The 22,001-nt window shown below is 37.5% G+C and overlaps 2 protein-coding genes across 2 annotated transcripts in view; both read right to left on the reverse strand.

Annotated features, from left to right (window-relative positions):
• Positions 1 to 2,961: 2,961 nt before the first annotated feature.
• LOC113046335 (somatostatin receptor type 3-like) lies at positions 2,962 to 6,067 on the reverse strand. The gene is made up of 2 exons (XM_026207223.1): positions 5,551 to 6,067; positions 2,962 to 4,274 (listed from the first exon to the last, which is right to left on the reverse strand). Exons 1-2 carry the CDS (start codon positions 5,955 to 5,957, stop codon positions 3,599 to 3,601), a joined length of 1,083 nt encoding a protein of 360 aa, XP_026063008.1. The 5' UTR covers positions 5,958 to 6,067; the 3' UTR covers positions 2,962 to 3,598.
• A 3,428-nt stretch (positions 6,068 to 9,495) lies between these two features.
• Positions 9,496 to 22,001, reverse strand: part of LOC113044969 (capping protein, Arp2/3 and myosin-I linker protein 3-like) — a 54,879-nt gene continuing 42,373 nt past the window's right edge. Inside the window, exons 25-40 of the mRNA XM_026205023.1 lie at positions 20,862 to 20,981; positions 18,467 to 18,580; positions 18,200 to 18,375; positions 17,017 to 17,104; positions 16,813 to 16,923; positions 16,601 to 16,667; positions 15,535 to 15,722; positions 14,525 to 14,604; positions 14,211 to 14,375; positions 13,375 to 13,573; positions 12,722 to 13,001; positions 12,480 to 12,577; positions 12,226 to 12,367; positions 10,689 to 10,763; positions 10,444 to 10,551; positions 9,496 to 10,170 (exon numbers count right to left, since the gene is read on the reverse strand). Of these exons, the coding sequence (XP_026060808.1) occupies positions 10,130 to 10,170; positions 10,444 to 10,551; positions 10,689 to 10,763; positions 12,226 to 12,367; positions 12,480 to 12,577; positions 12,722 to 13,001; positions 13,375 to 13,573; positions 14,211 to 14,375; positions 14,525 to 14,604; positions 15,535 to 15,722; positions 16,601 to 16,667; positions 16,813 to 16,923; positions 17,017 to 17,104; positions 18,200 to 18,375; positions 18,467 to 18,580; positions 20,862 to 20,981 (2,052 nt within the window). The 3' untranslated portion in view covers positions 9,496 to 10,129. The remainder of the gene's footprint in view (positions 10,171 to 10,443; positions 10,552 to 10,688; positions 10,764 to 12,225; positions 12,368 to 12,479; positions 12,578 to 12,721; positions 13,002 to 13,374; positions 13,574 to 14,210; positions 14,376 to 14,524; positions 14,605 to 15,534; positions 15,723 to 16,600; positions 16,668 to 16,812; positions 16,924 to 17,016; positions 17,105 to 18,199; positions 18,376 to 18,466; positions 18,581 to 20,861; positions 20,982 to 22,001) is intronic.

The raw sequence follows: 22,001 nt of genomic DNA on the forward strand, positions 1-22,001 counted from the left end.
TTCCTCACAGGCTTTTTAATAATTTCTGTGAAGACCAATTGATCTTCTTGTCTGCCTCTCTGATCTTAGTTTAAATGAACTATTATTAGGGCCCAAGAAGAGAAGTAGATTGGAAGCGGTCTGAATAGTCACCCTGGTGGACTCCCAGTCAAACACTTAAGTGCCCCTATCAGCACAAAAATTGACTTATTTTCTGTTTTTATAAGCCTTTGCTCTAGACTAGAGAAAAAGTCCTCATTCTTCCTGTATTCATAGCTTGAACATTGTGTTTCCAATATCACACATACTCTGCCTGCAAATCTTCTCAACGAATGTCTCAGATGTTCAGACCAAGCTTACAAAGCATATTGAAGTCATTTTCATTAATGTGTAATGATCATAAATCATACAATCTGATTAATAAACTTACAGTTTAGTGTCTTTAGATTCCCTGAGCCCAGTGATACCATTTTTTTTAAAGGGCAGCCATTTCCCCTGTCTGTCTTCCCTTGTCTGTTTTCCCTGAATATGATGGTGTCTCCATGTCTCCCATCTGCCAAATTGGAATTTGATGAAAACTGTTCTCCTTCCACACATGTAGTCCAATTCTCTCCAAATTTGGCTCAGATGATCTTCCAACCACCTGGACATTACATTTATTTTTTTTGTGTTCAGAATGATCTGGCTGTTGCAGCATCAGAATTTTCTTCATTTAAGAATCAACCGGTTGTTTATGGGATGATTATTATTATAGTCATTTGACAACTTTGTATTTTGTGTTTTCCTCATCCCACACATCTGCAATTGCTTTGCAAATACATAAATACGTATTTAATGTTAAATGTCAGATTATTAAATACATACATACTATATACTTAAAAATCATGATGCAAATAAGCCTGCTGTTATACCATCATTTGGAGAGCAGAGAATCGTAATTTAAGTACATGTGACAGATTGCATGTCACATTGCCAGCTCCGTGCAGCTCCACAGCAGTCTTCCAATCACACAGAGCAAGACCGCCTCAGTCCGTGGTGGTCTGGGGCATCACATGATGATAAAGACAGTCGAGAGGGACAAGTGGAGCACACTGAGCTCATGTCGCAGATGAGCTTGTTAATCTGCAGTGTTAATTGCATCTCATCAGACCTCGCCGGCTCTGTGTGAGTCCGAAAGGAGTTTGACGTGAGTGTTGACAACTCTAATTATTCAGTAAACCCCCCCAAATATGACTGTTATAATTACAGTAGATAACGAGTGAGTTTAAGTGGGTACGTCTTGCGAGTGCGGTGAATGGGTGATGCTGTCAGGATAATTGTGAGACAGCTCACCCCCATTCTCATCGTTGTTCTCGTCTGCCTGTCTGCACTTTAATGGCGACCTTTTTGAACTGCTGTTAGCTCACTGAGGTCTAAGGGGACACTGCATCAGATTAGTGAAAAAATATTTTAATGGTCACTTGTGTGTCTGGTGTTTTGCAGGTTTATTAAAAGGGATTACAGCAAAACAAAACAATTGTCCAGTCAGCTTTAAAAACCCATGTAACAAGCCCATTCATTGTTTTGTTATATTGTCAAATAACAGGCATCAGCCAGCCGCTCTTGATCTTTTTTACAGATTCCTCCCTCTACCATCCCAGAGGTGATATCTAACCTGGTTGTTATTTAAAAAAATGCCCAGCTATGGATGCTGTGAAGTCAAGACCACAATGTCCTAATGCAGACTGACGATCAGAAAATTACACGCTTACCATGAGTGCCACTCTGTAATGCATTTCAGAAGAAGAAGAAAAGAAGGGAACAGATTTGTTGTTCTGGGGAGAGATGAATGATTGACAGAGAGTGGCCGGAAAAAGATTTTGCCAAGTTGAAAACCAATGCCTACAATTGTATCACCCTATTATTATTATTATTATTGTTGTTGTTGTTATTATTATTATTATTATTATTATTGTTAAAGAGATAATGGGAATACCATAATTTTGGAACCCTTTACAAAAAAAGTACTATGGTGGTATCATGGTACAGTGATGGAGATGATAATACTAAGGTAGTTTGAAATATAATAGCATGGTACTGAAATTGATGTATTATGGTATTTTGTTGTATTTCTAAGAATATCATGGTAACATGCTCAAAATACTTTTGTGATTTAATGATATATGTGACTCTGGACCACAAAACCATGCAGTCATAAGGGTAACATTTTCTAAAATGAGATTTATACTTCATCTGAATGCTGAAGTAAGAAGTTTCCATTGATGTATGGTTTGTTATGATAGGACAATATTTTGCCGAATCACCTTTAAAGCTGTCTAAATTAAGTTCTTACCAATACATATAACTAATAAAAAATTAAGTTTTGATATATTTTATATAAGACTGGTTTTTAGGTCAAGGGTCACATAAATCATGCTAATACCATGGTTTTGGACATTTATTGTGCTAATACCAGTATAATTTTAGTATCTGCATACTATTACAGTATTTATTATTATTTAGATTTTGTAAATTTTCTGTGACTTTTCATTTTTTATATATTACATATTTTTTGTTATATATCTATTTAGCTTTAATTTATTTTTTATTACAATAAACATAGTTTTAGCTTCAGTTAATATTAACAACACTAGCTAACATTTGGTTTTGGAACATCAGATTGCCATGGTATTAGCATCTGTCTTCACCTCTGCCTGTACGTTTCTACAAAGGAAAAACTTATATTTTTCAACCCTGTATACTATATCTTTTTCTTTTATCCCTCCTCTAAGTTCAGATCAGGCAAAAGAGATGAACTGACTAGGAGGGAGGAGCATGGGGAATGGAAATTCAAGGAGAAAAATTGCCGGATCAATTCAGATCCACATTTTATTACACTGGCTACAATATTAGCAGAGAATGAAAAAAAAAAACTCTTGTGAAGTAGGATGACTCATCTGCAGGTGACACAGTTCTGAGAGCTGCCGAGTTCTCTCAGCCATGCCTCTGTCATTAATGGGAAATATTTATATACTTTTCCCATTTCCGAAATCACAGAGCGTTGCATTTCTCATAAGACTGACAATGACTGTCAAAGAACTCATTACAGCACATATTGATGATTCACAACACCAGTGATCAGTAAGTGAGACTCAAACGCACTGCATTTAGCCTTTATAGACAATCTATCTGATATACAGTACCAGCCTACACAAATCTAATCTATTACTCACTGCACAAGCGTTCAGAAACAAGTGAATTAAAGATTAACACATATGTCGTCGAGAACACGCTAATGCGTGCGAGCGTGACCGAGTTGGTGATAAAAATCTGACATGATTTAGTGTGAGAGACAGATTTTGATAGAGGGGAAGAGAGCAGCTGGCATGCTGGAACACTGTAAAATGTGATGCTCAGCCATTAATGCAGAGGTCCATGGTCTTATGTTTCTGTTCCTCTCTGTAGTGTTACTAAGCAACTCTCAATCTCAGCCAGCATGAGAGGGATGAGGATGCTCTGGTAGAAAATACCTGTCATTGTGTGTGTGGCGTGTGTGTACTTTGTGCCTGCGTGTGGGTGTGCTTTGCTGTGAAGCAGGTATGTGCTGTGCCTTACCATGTCGATGTGAGTGCGAATGTTCTCATTGTGGGTGCGTTACTGCTAGTACGTTCTGAGGAACGTGTTGAGACCCAGGCTGTGAGTGAGGCTGTGTGGGAGCATGTTTTGGCACTATGTGCTGTAGGAAGGTAGCAGCTCTCCAGTGTTGGTGCATGATGGGTAGTAGCCCTCTCAGTTGCCTCAGGGCTGGCTTAGATAGCAGGAAGTAGAGTGGCGGGTTCCAGCAAGGTGCCAGACAAATCAGAAGAATGGCTGACAGCGAGGCCACCTCCCACAGCAGAGACACCTCTGTACTTGATGCCGGTGATGGGGCGGTGGAGCTGGAGCTGTTGCTTCCGGGCGAGCTGGCGGAATTAAGGGACGGCGATAAAACATTGACAAACTCTAGCACGTAATAAGGCAGCCAGCTGATGGCGAACACCAGCGTGGAGCCGATGAGAAGGGCTGTGGCTTTTTTATTGCGGTGGTCTGCGGCTAGAGTCCCCCGGCAGCGGTACAGGTGTGTGATGATGAGCCCGCAATGGAGGGCGATGCAAAGTAGAGGAGCCACGTAATACACCAGGAAGGCAGGAACGAGGAAGCCCAGCCAGTGACCCCGGCCCACCGACCACGTGCAGCCACTGTCAAACTGGATGTACGTGACTTTAGGTAGGGCCATGGCAATGGAAACCAGCCAGATAACAGCAACAGTGCCAGCTCTAAGGGACAAATAGAGAGACAGATACAGAGAATTCAATATATTGTACGCCTCTTTATGTCCCTGATGGCATTACCATAAGATTTCGATATAGTGGTCTGTATTTCTGTGGGGCTTTGAATGTGTAAACATCTTGGTAGTCACGATAAATATACATGCAATTTTTTGGATGTGAACAGTATCAGACACCACCTAATCTCTTCTCTAGACATGCATTTCAGTTCCATGGTACATTTCAAAATAGTATCCACTAGGCTATCATCTCAGTACCACAGCACTTTTGTATTCATTTACCATAGGATTTAATGGTATTCCAAGGCAGTTTGTATATATTAATATCATCATAATAAAACCATCAGTCATGGTAATACACTCTTTTTTAAATGAGAGTAATGATCCTCTTCAAAAAGTACTGTGATTTAAATAAATAGGATTTTCATCTCATATTGATTCACATTTAAGTAGTATTTTTACACAGTGCCTGGATCATTTTTCAGTTGAAGCGTGCCCTCAGCTTTTCATACAGAGTTGTTGCAAAAATATGTCAGCATTTATAAAAATAAAGTTACCCGAGTTTGCATCTCGAATTGAAAGCAAGAAGGAAATAAAAAGTTCTTATACTGCGAAAATACATATAAAAGCATGTTTATATTGTGTTGAGAACAAGCTTTTCGGCTTTCCTGAACATATTTCTACCTAACTGATTTGTGAATAAATTACTCCTTATGATTGGATACTTTTAGTGAATCAAGAACAGCGTTTAGTCACAAACAAATGACTCTTACGAGCCAGGCCTTTTAAATAAGGTCATTACAAAAAGACCGTAAAGTTATCATTTGAATCGGAGTGATGGATGCTTTACTGAAACAATCATGGTTTTGTTTTCCAAATGCATCATAAACCTATAGCAGAAACCATTAGCACCAATGGTCTCAACGATCTACTTATGTGTTTACAATGCTTTTGGGAAATGCATGCTGCCCATAGTGAATCAACATGAAGTTATAATTTTTTCCAACTAATTGGATAATTTAAAGAATAGAGCATTTAACTGAGATTTAGTGAATCTGGAAATCTATTTTCAATAACACAGTAATGTACCATGCTATGTAGCTATTCCAAAGTACTTCAAAGAAATAGTTGTCCATCACTGTACCATGACACTTTCTTTACTTATTGTCTACAGAAAAAAGAAAAGAAAAAAAAAATCAAATATTTCTCCATTTCTTTCACCATTTTTTTACAACTGTTTTTCTCTAGGTCCTTCAGATACTCACACCTGCGCAGGGGTGGCCGGGGGTCGTGTCGAGGGAGCCACTATTCGATAACGCAGCACTGAGAGAGCAGCCAGGCTGAAGATGTCCACTCCAGCGGTCAGGGAGGTCATGAAGCTCAACAAAACACAAACGCCTCCTCCCAGCTGCCAGTTCTGAGAGCTAGCGCTCAGAAGCACACAGGGCAGGGTGAGTAGAGCACACAGATCAGCGAAACTCAGGTTCAACAGGAGGACCGAGCTGGGCTTCGAACGACGCCGTGGGTTACGCATCAACACCAACCACATGAGCAGGTGACCTCCGACCCCTACCAGCAGGGAGAGGATGCTGACCAGAGGCAGCACCAGAGAAAAGGAGATGGTGGTGTTGGTGGAGACCGTGTTGAATAGCAGGTTTACAATAGCAGGCATGATGGATTGTGTAGAAATCAGCCAGTCTCTGGGATAGAAAATTAAAGAATAGAAATAAGGAGATACATAGATATATTACAATAGCTTTTATGCAATAAATACTTGATTAATAACCCACACAGTGACATAAACACAAATGAAAAACAGAAATGCAAATCAGCCAGTGTTACTCACATATCGCACATCTCAGTAAAAAATAAATGAGAAAAACTATTACACTTTACAACAAAAATCCATCCCACAGGATATGGAGCAATGGGAAGACATGATAACCAGCCCATTTGAATATGTGATATACATCCAAGCACGGACATTTGCAATTACACTGACCCATTACTCACAGAGGCAGTGACAGGAACATCTTCCAAGCACAATTTAAAGCCCATATTTAAACCTCCCACAGAATCCATATGGCTATTAAACCTTGATGACCTTATAGGGTTCATTAAGAAACCTTCTACTTTTGCATAGAGCAAACAAATCCTTCTATCCTTCAGCTCGGATAAAGATCGGCTGGAATAAAATAAAAACTGTATTTCATATCCTGACATTGGAATATTAGTCTTATAATAAATACTTATCTGATTCCAACTCCACTGCAATTCTTTAGAAATATAAGTGAAATTATGTTAATAATAATAATATTATCTAAATATGATAGCATTCGCTTTACACACATATGCACACTGACATAGATAGATAGATAGATAAAAAGTAAAATAATAATAATAAAAATAATAACACTAATAATAATAATAATAAAACAAGCTACAGCACAGAAGCATATATGAAAAGGTCTGAGAAAGGAGCAGGAGAAGAGAGTAAACACCCACAGCACCGTACACTGGAGAGAAAGAGAAAAGTTACTTGATCAGGCATCAGTCTGGCAGTCTGTGGGCTCACTTCTGCTCATCTGCTCCAAAGTACTGCATCCCCTAATGCAGCCACCCCCTTGACACACACAGTCCAGCCCTCCACATACACACACACACACACAAGAAAACAAAAAAGGGGGACACTTGATCCACATCTGACTCACTTTATTCATCCTCTCACACACACACCTAATGTGGCTCATTAGGATCTAACAACATTCATGTGCTGTTAAGGAGAATTTCAACAGAATGAAACCAATTATGATGCACTGTTGAACGGTCTGAGAGAGTGAAACAAGGAGCTAATTTACATCTATAAATACTTCATGATGCTCCTCGGCCTCCGCCTAACACCAAAAACATCACACATACAAACTCTAAAAGATGAAGGATATGAACACACCCCCTACACACTACGACAGTCTCGTAATTATGAAGTGAAACTGAGAAAATGTGTTAAGTCAGTAAAGTTTCGTGATAAGTTGGGAAAGTTTTAGGCACAAGATACATGAATTATTTGCTTCTTTCTTGTCTCATAAACTTAAATCAGCTTGTAAAAGCTGAGGACTCTTCCGGTGTTTACTGGTTTCTTGTGATTGTAGCCATCTGCTTGAGTTACTCACTTTTTTCACTGTTCAACTCGAACCACTTGAGTGTGTGTCAGAGTGTGTGAAAGTTACTAGAAAGAGTTGATTTTTGTATGTGAAACAGAACCATGGTGTTTGGCATGCTACTGATTTGTACAATGATAACAAAAGGCTAGTTAACGTTAATTTGACATGGGAACTACACCATGGTAATGATAAAATACATTGCTATATGTTTACATGTACAGTTATAATCAAGCTAGTTGTTTTGTCTGTCCATTTTATAATTTTAAGTTTTATTTCAGCTTTATTTAAAGTGGTTATTTAAATATGTTATTTGAATGTTTGTAGAATTAGCATAACACTGAAGCCAACTGTAAACCCATTATTGAGGCAATACGTGGCACTATATAAATTCGCAGTTATCCATTATTCTTTCGTCCACCTGAATCGGAACTTTTAAAGTCCATATGTACTGTACTTGCTTACCACCACAGTACTTTTTAGTAAAGAATGGCAGCCAGAACGAGCATGCTGTGTAATACTTTAATGAATGTGATTAACAGATAATAAATGTGTATACTTGGTCCACACACAGCCCTTTGTTCCCTAAGTGAGTCCAATCATTAATGCAGCTGCCTTTAACGTCATATTACTTCATTACAGCTTCCCCCACTGCTGGTGTGAGTGGGTGTAGGTGTGTGAGAGTGTGCGTGTGTGAGTTAGAGAGGCCATTAATGAAATGATTTATGTATATTCTTACAATCCCCTGTGGTTTTTACATAATTGTGTGAACGTGTGTGTTTTGCTAATGCATGTAAGACATAATCAAGTGTCGCTCTAACATTTTAAACATAAGATGAATTGTTCCTTTGACCTGTGATGTTTTCCCATAGCAATCTGAACATGTGTGAATATGAGTTTGTGTGATTGTGTGACAGACGTTTGGAGCATGTCATGCACATTGGTTTATATTTTCTGGAAATGTACTATTGGGAGTTATTTTTTATTTTTTTTACAAACCTGGTCTGTAATGCATTACACTACCTGCCATTTTCATGCAGCACCTAGCGCATCAGCCTGGTATTTTCTCTAACATTCTGTAATCAAAAGACTTATTTCAAAATATGAACTCAAACATTTTCTTAACAAGAGAGAATAAAATACCTTTTCATAACTTCCACTTGGTAGTGATTTCTAACTTTTAAATTTACCTTCAAAGAGCCAATTTAGCGTAATAAAAAGCCTCATGAAGTGATAATGTAATAAATAGTCTGTTCTCTTCAGAGAGAGATTCTCAGGGACATTTAAGCAGCAGTCACAGACAATAAAATCTCTGCTTGAAAATTACTCTTCCGTAGCAAGATGTTTGTTTGGCTTTGGGCCTCTGCTGCCCTCCTGTGTCATTAAAAGGCAATGGGAGTCTTGTGTGAGATGCGGCATCTGGTATCCACTTTTGTTTAACCTTTCCTTGACTGAAAAAACGGCTTTGAAATGCCAAACAATACAATTGTTCAACTGCTAGTAATTAATCTATAAACTGTAATAATACTTTTTTCTAGAATTCACTTCCAAAGTAATGCCAGTCTATCCATAAAGATGATTTTAATCGGGTTCCCGTTTCAAATATGTATAAAGAGGCATCGCGATTTTACGATGTAGCGTTACTAATGCCGCCTTATTATGATCACGTGACATTGATAGCTGCTGAAAATTCTGTTTTTCCATTACAGAAATAAACTGCATTTTAAAATACACTACATTTAATTAACATTTCACAATAAAGAGAAATTTCATAATAACAACAAACAAAAAAAAAAAAAGTACTATGGTACTGTATAACCATATGGGGTTTAATATACAATACTATAATATTATTTGAAGTACGCTGTAAAAATGTCCCATGTAAATCTGGTATTACCAATGGTGTTTTGACAGGTTACCCAGTAAATACCATGATATTCTTGAAGTTTCTTGGAGTATAATGTAAATAGGTAATATGGTAATCATTCAATACCATGATATAACAAAGTTCCATTGTTTTACTTTGTCAAAAAAAAAAAAGAAGAACAACAGCAAATTTAATATTCAGTTTTTATTCACTCAATCACATTTAGTAGAAAATAAAGCTCATTTAGGGCCAGCAAACTCTTAAACATTTATCCAGTTGCATAAACAATGCCTGATTAAGACAACAGTAATACTGCTAATGATATTGATCATATAGACAGAAAATTATAAGAATAAGTTAGTCACACACTACAAAACTTCACGTGGGTAATGTCGGACAGTGGGAGGGGGGTTACATCCACCAAACCAAATGAGAATTCAAGCGATGATTAGTGCAAATATTGGTTCTGTTTATATATTATACTTTACAAAATATCATTCTATGGTTTTAAAGATAAATAGCAAAAACTTCCTTTATGTCAAAGATTGTCAAAAGACCCAGAGGGAGAGAGACGGAGAGAGAGTGAAATAAAGGAATTGCAGTTAAGTGCAGAAGGTTAAGAATGATAGTTACATGAAAGCAGGAGGGGAAGCAAAACAACTCACTTAAGTAAGCAAGAATATGCTGAATATGTGTGTACAATGAGTCTTTATGAATTCATCCAGGTGCAAATTCATCTGCTGATCATATCTCTCCCTCTCTCTCCTCTCAGCATCACAATGACCCTCTGTTTTCACAGAGCTTTGGCTCAAATGGTTGTCATGATGCTTCAGCGTTGCTTGGCTCCGAACTCTGATGACCTGCAGAGATAAACAGAGGAAAAGAGAGAGAGAGAAAGAAGTGAATGATGGCCTACTTACGTTACCCGTTTACTAATCTGGCTTTGTTAAAGGTCAACTCAGAGCCATCTGTCTGTGGACACACAAACACGGAGAGGTGCACGCTCACACACTCACAATATATTCACACTGGAAAGATTTCCTCTAATTACTGGAGCGCTTTCCAGTCAGGCTATCTAATAAAGCTGCTGGACACTTCCAAGAAGCACATACACATACAAAACAGCACAGTACCAGGGAAATCCAAGGACTTATTTCGTTTCGGAGGGAGTCTAGGTTTTTTCACAGGGGGTTTGCGATCTGAGGATCTCTCCAGATCACAGCGGGCATCCTGCTCCATTCCTAAGGGGTAAATACAGGGGCACACAGAGGGAGGGATGGTTCACACAAGTAAGGATGAGTTGGTGAAGGCATGCTAGAGCAGTAGAGGGTGAATGCGGACCCTCCTCACGTGCTCAAAAGGGATTCGAAGTTTGTACCTGTGTCACATGAGTTTGCTTTCCTATTTCGATGTGGTTTCATGGGACCTCCAGGGCTGCTTTTGACTTCATCACCTGAGCAAAAAGAAACATCACATATTCTCTGTATTTCATTTTATATATATTTTTTAAATTGGAAGTCACAAAAATTGTGGGCAAATTATTATATATATTATATATGTAATTATTATTATTATTATTCAAATACAGGTGCACCTCAATAAATTAGAATGTCGTGGAAAAGTTCATTTATATTCAGTAATTCAACTCAAATTGTGAAACTTGTGTATTAAATAAATTCAATGCACATGGATTGAAGTAGTTTAAGACTTTAGTTCTTTTAATTGTGATGATTTTGTCTCACATTTAACAAAAACCCACCATTTCACTATCTCTACTTCTTAATTGTGATGATTTTGTCTCACATTTAACAAAAACCCACTAATTCAACATCTCTACTTCAGTCTTGTGCATTGAATTTATTTAATACACGAGTTTCCCAATTTGAGTTGAATTACTGAAATAAATGTACTTTTCCAGGACATTATAATTTATTGAGATCCACCTCTAAAATACATTTTGTTCTATTAAAGCTGTACTAAAATATACATTTACAAAGTATTTTTCAGATAATATATTACTAGTTTTCTAATGAGTGTTATAAAGTGTTATTCTCAGATACATAGATGTAGGTATATAAAATTACAATGTAGAAGCTTATTATTAATCTCAGATACACTGTTAACCTAAAATAAATATATACATAAATATATAGATTATATTTAAAATAACTGTAAAAGATACCTTTAGAAACCTTTTTATACATACAAATACTACTAGTACTAATACACTGTCTTAATACTATCACATTCACCAAGTATTTATGATTATACACTTACAAAGAATATATGATTGTTAAACTGCTTAACATTAAGCTTAATGAACAATAAATGCAACTGCCAGTAATGCTGGGTACACAACAAAATATTTTTTACATCTTATAAGATTTAAAAAATGTGGTAGACCACAAACATGAGGATAAAAAATCCTAGATTTAACCGTTTTGCTCCGATAGTGTGTGGTGTGCCATGATCTGACAAAGACAGCACACCACACAAGAACAGATTTTCAACCAGAGTCTCGACTGTGAACACAGGAAATCTCGTAAAATCTTGCGAGACTTCAGAATAAGAATGGCGGACGATATGCAGGAAGAAATTGCAATAATAGTGTTTGGAATGATTTTATACACGACTTGTTGTATAAACACGTGATAATCTCCAGAGCGTGCACGCTTTTGTCCTCGGGGTTCTGATCGTAAATATTAAACATGTTGAATATTTACAATTCGCGATCGGGGCAGCTCCGACGTTCTTCCGATCAGGTTTGGACACTCTTAACACACCCCACACCAAGGGAAAATCTGATAAGATCATCTGTAGATAGCTAGGATTTTCAGAAGAGGGAAATCGGCCCAAAATCAGCCCGATTATCTTTTGGTGTGTACCCAGCATGAGACAACTTTTGTATGAATTACCTTGAAGCAAAGCAGAATCTACTGAAGCAGAATGAAACACAGGCTTAGCTGAGGCGGGCGGGGCAGCTGGTGGCTGATTCTCATTGGTCACGTCTTGTGGTGAGGAGCCAGTGGTAGACGAGTGAGGTGAATAATAACATGGCTGAAAAGAATGATATAATCAACAGCTGTTTTCATGATACATCTTTGCTATGAGAATAAAGACACGCTCCACTCACGATCACTGACATTTTAAGTCAAAGACGCAAAGATACCTTTTCAGGGATAGGTGGAGACTGTCCTTCTGGTTTTTGGTCTTCTCCACATTTCCTGTCCTCTTCTTCCTCATCCTTCTCCCTCAGTTCTCCAGAATCTTCAGTAGGTTTATCAGGGAACAGCAAATAATAACCATTTAGAAAGTTAAAATTAATTAATTAAAACTAGATCACAGAGAAAAAAATCACTAAAATGAATGAATTCTGTCTTAAATGCCAACTAATGTCTGAATATGCATTACCGGAGCTCTCCTCCAGATGGCGTTGTCGTGTCTTAGCTAAACTCGGCTTGGTACTCTGAGGCGGAGGCTCGGGTCTTTTTCTGGTTTCTAGCAACTGAGGGTCCATTATAATATCTGCCTTTTTCTGGCTGTCTGACTGTGATTCCTGTCTTCCTGATTCTGACCGTCTGTCTATAGATGGCATTTGCTCTTTAGCAACGATATCTGAATGCCGCTCCATCTCATGCTCTCCATATCCAATCTCTTCTGATGAGCCGAACACCTCACTGTAATCAGGCGACTGAAGGGAACAGAGAGACGGAGTGTGAGAGACTGGAAAACATGTCATTATGCTCATTAAATTTACATTTAATTTGTTTTCGAATCGATCAAGAACAATCGATGCTAACATTACATTACTTACTAATGAACACAATTCCTTCCCATGTTTGTTCTCAACATTACCTGCACCATTTGAATGAATAAATAAATATTGCATCGTTTGTGTACCAGAGTTGGCCTAAATTAATTTTAAGAATTGGCTCTGCTTCAACTCGTGACGTAGAACAGCAACAGGCATGGAATCTCAACACGGAATGTTGAATTTGAGTTAGAATGACAAGCGGAGGAATTTACTGGGTTGTAATTGAAAGATTTAATGCGGTGAACTTTACCTGTCTCTGTGAAAAGCAGGAGGGGCTGAGTCCCATCATTCCTGGCAGGGGTATACCATGAACGGGCCGTCCTGACAGCTGAGGGGTCCTCTGAACACCGGGCCCTACCAGCCTCCCGTTGGTGCCCTCAGTGCCTAGGTCTAACCTCCCACGATCCTTTGGGTGTTGAATCAAGGAGTACACATTCTCAGCAGCAATACTGAGAGAGCATCAAATAAAAGGAAAACAAGAGGAAGAGTTTGATTTATGTTGTTTGATGTATTGATATAATACACTTTATTTCATTTATAATTGTGATATATGATATACTGTGCACTACTGTACACTATCTTCTTCTTTTTAAAGAAATTTATACTTTTAATCAACATGGACACATTCAATTAATCAAAAGTGACAAAAAGGATATTTATAATATAACAAAAGTTTTTAATTTCAGATAAACACTGTTCTTTTGAACTTTCTACGTACAAAGGATCCTGAAAAACAAAATGTATCATGCTTTTTACATAAAAGTTAAGCAGCACAACTGTTTTCAACATTGATAATTATAAGAAATGTTTCTGATTTAACGCTGAAGACTGCAGAAATTCAGCTTTCCCATCACATGAATACTTTACAATTGAAAATATGCAACACCAAAAAAAGATTTAAAAACAGTTATTTTCAAATGTTATAACATTTAACATTATTTCTGTTTTTACTGTATTTTTGATCAAAGCAATGCAGTCTCATTGAAAAAATGAGTCTTATTTCAGACATAAAAAATCTTACTGACCCCAAACTTTTGAAGGGAAGTGTATTGTGAATTATTATATATTAAAATATGACTGACTCACTTAGTGCGACATTCCTCCCCACATGCCCCAGCCCTTTCTGTGGTGTCTGACTCCTGGTATGATATGGTAGAGTTGCGGTTCTTCCTGAATCCAGAAAAGATTGACAGCACACTGCGTCTTTTCTTCCTCCTCAGAGCCTGAGCGTGATGGTGGGATGACAGCTGACTGCAGGACAGAAAGTCACGGTGTCAGAGATAAGATAACGTCCACATTTTTAGCATGTCCATATACCTTCAACCTTTACAAAGAGAGCAAATGTGACACCTTCATTGTTAGACTTCATTACTACACTGAAGTGTTCAGTACTGAAGCACCTGTCTGGTAAAACTCTCTTGGTGTAGAAGTCAGGCAGTCCATCTTCCAAAAGAGATACTCCACCATTCTCCGAGCAGTGCTACAGGACGACAAGAGAAATAATGATGATGATAATGATGATGATGATGATGATTGTGTGCTTTTAAAGACTGGGACTGGAGTAGATCATCTCTCTAAATTTGTGTTAGTGGATGATGCTGTCACGCTACTGTATCTCACCATCTGGGATTTGTTCTTCTGTATTATGTCAATGCATTAACTTGATCAACAGACATTACAAAGACAAGCTGATCGGAAGTGATTGAAAAGGAGAGAGCCTTTAATGTTTGATGCTTTCATTCTGGAGACCCTGGAGAAAACATCTGGGCCTGCGTTCAGACAGATTTCTGAGAACAATCACGCTAACAAGAGAACGTGATTAAAATCAACCCCCTCCTTCTCTTGATAACAGCTTGAATAGCTGTCGATTAATCGCTTCTTATTTCAGATTTTGAGTGTTTTTGACGAATACCTATTGTAGGATTTTTTTATATACTGCATACATTGGAATATTTTGTAATAAACGTCCAATATAAGGTATTGTATACTTACATTAAGTTATTATTATAAAATAGTGCTGCATGAAATACATTATAGATTCAAGTCTATCAAACTGAATTGTTAACAATATTGATCATAAATATATGATGAATATGAGGCTAACACAAGCCTTGAGGGCAATAACACAATATGAGGCAAAGCCTGAAACTGTCGAGGTTAATAAGTCATTTTGTGACACTTCATCTTTACTTATACCTTTTTTAACACTAAAAGTGCTTTATTACATAGCAGACGCTTTTCAGCAAAGCGACTTGCAGTGCATTCAGGCTATAAATTTTTTTACCAGTGTGTGTGTTCCTTGGGAATCGAACCCACAACCTTTTGCACTGCTAAAGCAAAGCTCTACCACTGAGCCACAGGTATAAATTAGTATTGGTGTGGGAATACTGGCAATGGTGCAGGTTCTTACCGTCTCAAAGGGAGCATGTGCAGTCCTGTGTCTTCGTGGTGGACGTGGTCTGACATGGGTCACATGACGCAGGGGTGAACCCTGTGTGGGCAGGGTGGACAGACCTTCCCATGATGCCGAGCGTGAAAGGGGAGCAGATGTCTGAGGAGTGGACACTAAAGGTGAAGAGTTGGGGTCGTCACCTAGACCTGAAGGAGAGTGTATTAATTATATGACGTGCTGTTTAAAAACTTAGGATTACATCACTTGCTCACCAGTGGATCATCTGCAATAAATGGATGCCGTCAGAATGAGAGTCCAAACAACTGGTAAAAACATCACAATAATTCACAAGTTTTGTAGCTAATCAATAAGCTGCATGTTTGTAATAAACGGATCCATCATTAAGATGCTTTTAACTTCAAACCATTTTTCCCCCGACTCTATTCATAAAATGACTTTCTCCAGTGAAAAAGTGGTATCTTCTCAATGCAGGAGAGAAATATGCATAGATCCAGTCACCGTTTACAAACAAATCAGTTCTTAACAAATATTTCAGTGGATTTTGACATGAGAGGACAACAGAGGAAGCATTATTAAGGATATTTTTCCCAGAAGTGACAGTTTCAAGTTAAAATGCCTTAATGATAGAATGTTTTTATCAGCTATTTCAACTCTAATTCTGACGGCACCCATTCACTGCAGAGGATTCCATTGATCAGCAAGGGATGTAATGCTAAATTTCTCCCCCCCAAAAAAATTAAAAAAAAATTGAGTGAACTATTCTGTTAATTTTTTAATTGTCATGGAGCACGATTAAGTGAATGAATTTTTTTCTTCGTATTTTTTATTTATTTTTATAATTACAATTTAAAAACACTAAATTAACATGCTGAAATGACATAAATGTTAAATATGTTTTATAAATGAAATTGAGCTTAAAATATGATATAAAGAATGAATGTTTGAACTGAAAAATTTATACACAGTATAAGTATTCATGACTTGAAAGCACTGAATGAGTGTTAAACTAAAAAATGAATGATAGTCCTGCTTTCATCCGACATAACGTGCATGTGTGACTCACTGAGTCTGTTGGACACAGGACGAATGCGTCTGGTCCTGGAGCTGCGTTTCTTAATGGCAATTGTGTCCTGTGTGCAGAATGACAGAAGTGAGTGAGAACATCGCGAACTGAGCAGATGACAAGACCACTGAGTTACAAGAGATGACAGATACTGTAAATACCACCAAACACACAAATGAGTCATTTGCTAGTGATTCACGTAACACACTCACTATGCTGATGCCAAAGTCATCCTCCACAACATCCAGTATGTCAGCGTGTCTGTGTGTGCGCCTGGCTGTTCCACCGTCTTCCAGCCGTCTCATCTGTGAAACCTGCCGGAGCTGTGGTGATGAACAGATGCGTGAGGAAGAGCGATGCTTGTGCACGTGTTCAAAGTGAACAGACGAATGGAGAGAGAAATTCGTTTGTAGTACCAGGGTTTTGTGTGTGGCATAAAGCTCCTGTAGGATCTGGTCCACTATGGAGTTAGTGAGATAAGATACCACAGATAGCTTCACCTCCCTAAAATTGAGAGATGGGAGACACCGAAATAACTTGTTAGAGCATGTTAAAACCATGCTGGGAGTTCCAACTGTGAAAACAGTAGCTACAGAAAAGTAGGTTTTGTCTTTCCAATAAAGACTTCATGATTTTGTTTGATGGGTGCATCGCACAGATCATTTGTTCGGACAAAAATGTAGATACCCCCATGATACAGCCATGCAAGGTGAATCAATATCAAGAATCTAAATCAAGGGGCCTTTGAAGTACTAAGCTGTATGAAAAAAAAAAAATATATATATATATATATACTGGTTAAAAAAGGACCTTTCATGATCCTGTTAGCTTCCTACCAAAATACTGTCCTATCACAATAAAGGCAACACACTAAAAATGTATTTTTAGAATAAATAAATACATAAATCATGTCAATTTGTGCTAACCCTGACCTAAAGGTCTACAAATAATATTTTAAGTTTGTTGAAAAATGTAGTTGCAAATTAATTATAGTTAATGAACACGTAGTTGCACAGTTACTTATAGTTAGTAGAACGTTTAAAGTGGACTTTTGAAAGTGAAATGTAACCAGAAATAAAATAAAAAAGCTTTTGTATTGATTGTAACCTTATTTTACATTCTGTATTTAGATATAAATATGTAAATGTGTTGTGCATCTAAATCTAAATGTTTATTTTAAACAAAATTAAAATGGTAAAAAAAGTTAAAATAAATTAAAAATAAAGTTTAACATGGCTTTAGTCTTTTTTTTACGTTATGTATCTATATTCACAAAAACTGTACATACATGTATTTTTTTCTATGATAGTGACCAATTGCATTCTGTGATTTTTCTGCACAGTCCTGTGTTACACACATTTTAGTTATAAGCGTCATCCCATTTCTTGAGTTTGTACCAGTATAACAAAAGCTCCACCAAAGATTACACTAACAGTTTTGGAGATTTCTGTCATTACCCATTCAAATAGACAGCTGATTTAAAAAGCTGCTGCCTGGGAGCATTATATAGACTGCTGCTGACTGAACAGACTTCAAAAAAAGGACTTCTCACAGCATTAATTTCAGAAACATCAACAACTCAACACCCTCCTTTCTTACTCCAGAGCTCTGTTGATGTCCTGAGCTGCTCTCTCCATCAGAGCAGTGCGGATGGATGAACGAGGGATGGACACACGTTCAGAGATGGAGGAAAGGGGAGGAGAGAGACACTCCGCCGCGGCACAAGAAAGCGGACACAGCTCCCGGCACAGAGACACCATGGAGTCCACAATGACCTGCACAAATCCACCATCAATCTTCCATCAGAAGAAGAAAGCAGCTCTAAACCAGACTGAAGGATGAGAGGAAGAGGGAGAGAGACAGCACCTGTAGTTCTTTATCAGCCGCTTTGGCGAGTTCTCCAGCCAGAGAGTCCAGCCTCTGTCTCACCGGACCGTCCACTGACAGCACGTGGGCCAGTTCACACAGCGAGGGGTACAGCTAGAGGACAGTGCAGACATTATTCACACACCAGACATGATCTCTCGCTCTCTCTCACTCACTGACCGCTAGGAGGACTCTGTTGCGTGAGAGTCATGGAGATGATTTTTTTGAAACTTTTAATGTTTGCTCATAAAGGCATATGTAGCGGAAAATGAAAGTTTCTTAAAGTAATAAACAGAAAACACATGAATCAATAACTGAGTCACTCGAATATCTGCATTTATGCCAGCCCATAAATAGCATCTGACTGAATATTACCATGAAGCCATCTGCAATATATATATATATATATATATATATATACAGTATTGTTCAAAATAATAGCAGTACAATGTGACTAACCAGAATAATCAAGGTTTTTAGTATATTTTTTATTGCTACGTGGCAAACAAGTTACCAGTAGGTTCAGTAGATTGTCAGAAAACAAACAAGACCCAGCATTCATGATATGCACGCTCTTAAGGCTGTGCAATTGGGCAATTAGTTGAAAGGGGTGTGTTCAAAAAAATAGCAGTGTCTACCTTTGACTGTACAAACTCAAAACTATTTTGTACAAACATTTTTTTTTCTGGGATTTAGCAATCCTGTCAATCACTAAACTAATATTTAGTTGTATGACCACAGTTTTTTAAAACTGCTTGACATCTGTGTGGCATGGAGTCAACCAACTTGTGGCACCTCTCAGCTGTTATTCCACTCCATGATTCTTTAACAACATTCCACAATTCATTCACATTTCTTGGTTTTGCTTCAGAAACAGCATTTTTGATATCACCCCACAAGTTCTCAATTGGATTAAGGTCTGGAGATTGGGCTGGCCACTCCATAACATTAATTTTGTTGGTTTGGAACCAAGACTTTGCCCGTTTACTGGTGTGTTTTGGGTCATTGTCTTGTTGAAACAACCATTTCAAGGGCATGTCCTCTTCAGCATAGGGCAACATGACCTCTTCAAGTATTTTAACATATGCAAACTGATCCATGATCCCTGGTATGCGATAAATAGGCCCAACACCATAGTAGGAGAAACATGCCCATATCATGATGCTTGCACCTCCATGCTTCACTGTCTTCACTGTGTACTGTGGCTTGAATTCAGAGTTTGGGGGTCGTCTCACAGACTGCCTGTGGCCCTTGGACCCAAAAAGAACAATTTTACTCTCATCAGTCCACAAAATGTTCCTCCATTTCTCTTTAGGCCAGTTGATGTGTTCTTTGGCAAATTGTAACCTCTTCTGCACATGCCTTTTTTTTAACAGAGGGACTTTGCGGGGGATTCTTGAAAATAGATTAGCTTCACACAGACGTCTTCTAACTGTCACAGTACTTACAGGTAACTCCAGACTGTCTTTGATCATCCTGGAGGTGATCATTGGCTGAGCCTTTGCCATTCTGGTTATTCTTCTATCCATTTTGATGGTTGTCTTCCGTTTTCTTCCACGTCTCTCTGGTTTTGCTCTCCATTTTAAGGCATTGGAGATCATTTTAGCTGAACAGCCTATCATGTTTTGCACCTCTTTATAGGTTTTCCCCTCTCTAATCAACTTTTTAATCAAAGTACGCTGTTCTTCTGAACAATGTCTTGAACGACCCATTTTCCTCAGCTTTCAAATGCATGTTCAACAAGTGTTGGCTTCATCCTTAAATAGGGGCCACCTGATTCACACCTGTTTCTTCACAAAATTGATGACCTCAGTGATTGAATGCCACACTGCTATTTTTTTGAACACACCCCTTTCAACTAATTCAACTAATTGCCCAATTGCACAGCCTTAAGAGCGTGCATATCATGAATGCTGGGTCTCATTTGTTTTCTGAGAATCTACTGAACCTACTGGTAACTTGTTTGCCACGTAGCAATAAAAAAATATACGAAAAACCTTGATTATTCTGGTTAGTCACATTGTACTGCTATTATTTTGAACAATACTGTATATATATATATATATATATATATATATATATATATATATATATATATAAACATGTTAAGCAAATATCAAAATATAACATCATTAAAATCTACTAGCTGCCCAATATTTTTGTGGTAACTGTTATATACATTTTTTTTCAAATACTTTTTTAACATTATGAATGTCTTTACTGTCCTTTTTGATCTATTTAATGCATTCTTTCTGAATAAAAGTTAAAATTTCTTTCAACAAAAAAAAATATATATTTGTGTTCTTCTTTCACAGGTGTGATGACTGTACTGCTGTGTGGAAAATATTCATAATAAGAAAAGAAACGTTTGACAGGTAAATGCACAGACACTCACAGCTCGAGAGTTCCTGGCCTCCTTGAGGACCTGTCTGGCAGCCTGTAGCTCTTCTCCTTCACCTGTTCCTCTCAACACACACACCTGCTGCTGCACGCGCACACACAGACGCTCCATCACCTGGGACAGCAGACAGAAAGAGACAGAGAGAAAGGAACAGACAGGAACAGACAGTGAAGGAGAGAAAGCGAGAGCAACAGAGAGAGAGAGGAGAGTTTGATCCAACCATACAAAGTAAGCTCAGTCATAGTTCACATTAGCAGGTGAAAGAGATGCTTCCTTATACACACACATGCGTGTCATTTCTTTTAAGGTAAAAACTTTGTCTTTTACTGGTTTATTGGTTAGAGACCAATATAAACATTCAAATGACAGGTTAACAAGTAAACATGAAGACTTTGTAAATAATATTTAGAAAATGGGACTGCTAATAGACAGAATTCAGTACACTTCCATTCAAAGTTTAGAGTCTGTAAGAATCTTATAATCTTTTTTTTTTTTTTTTTTTTTGTTTAATGGTTATGTTCACCAGGGCATTTATTTGATTAAAAAAATACAGTTGAAACAGTAATATTGAGAAATTATATTGCAATTTAAAATAACATGTCTTTTTTTATATTTTAAATGCATTAATATTATCAACAGTTGTGCTGCGTAATATTTTTGAGAAAACAGTGATACATTCTTTCAGGATTCTTTCATGAAAGCCCCCCCAAAAATACAGCATTTATTGAAATATGAATCAGTTTTGATCAATTTTATGTGTCCTCGCCGAATAAAAGTATTAATTTATTTTATCTTACCGACCCCAAACTTTTAAATGTTAGTGCATATTAGTTCAACATATCAAATTCAACCGATGCCATTTATTTTCTAGAAGACAACCATAGGGTAAGTGTTCAGGAACACTTTTGAGATTATTTTGAAGCTTCTAGTCACACTGGAATAACACACTCAAACTTTAAAGAGCTAACTGAGAATGAAATGGCATAATTATGCAATTCTCCTTTCACAAAAAAGCCTCTTTTGACCCTGAAATATGTCTATGACACTTTTTTATTCATTTTAATTCATATATTACAGGAAATGCATAGAAATGGCACTTGCAATTTAAAAACCAATTAAACTCAATTAATCTGA

Source organism: Carassius auratus, chromosome 27 (assembly GCF_003368295.1).
Source record: "Carassius auratus strain Wakin chromosome 27, ASM336829v1, whole genome shotgun sequence".
Classification (NCBI taxonomy): domain Eukaryota; kingdom Metazoa; phylum Chordata; class Actinopteri; order Cypriniformes; family Cyprinidae; genus Carassius; species Carassius auratus.

Coding starts and splice junctions, on each gene's coding strand:
- LOC113046335 (XM_026207223.1), bottom strand. CDS start 5,957: ATGCCTGCTATTGTAAACCTGCTATTCAACACGGTCTCCACCAACACC. Junction 4,275..5,550: donor CCGGCCACCCCTGCGCAGGT/GTGAGTATCTGA, acceptor TTTGTCCCTTAG/AGCTGGCACTGTTGCTGTTA.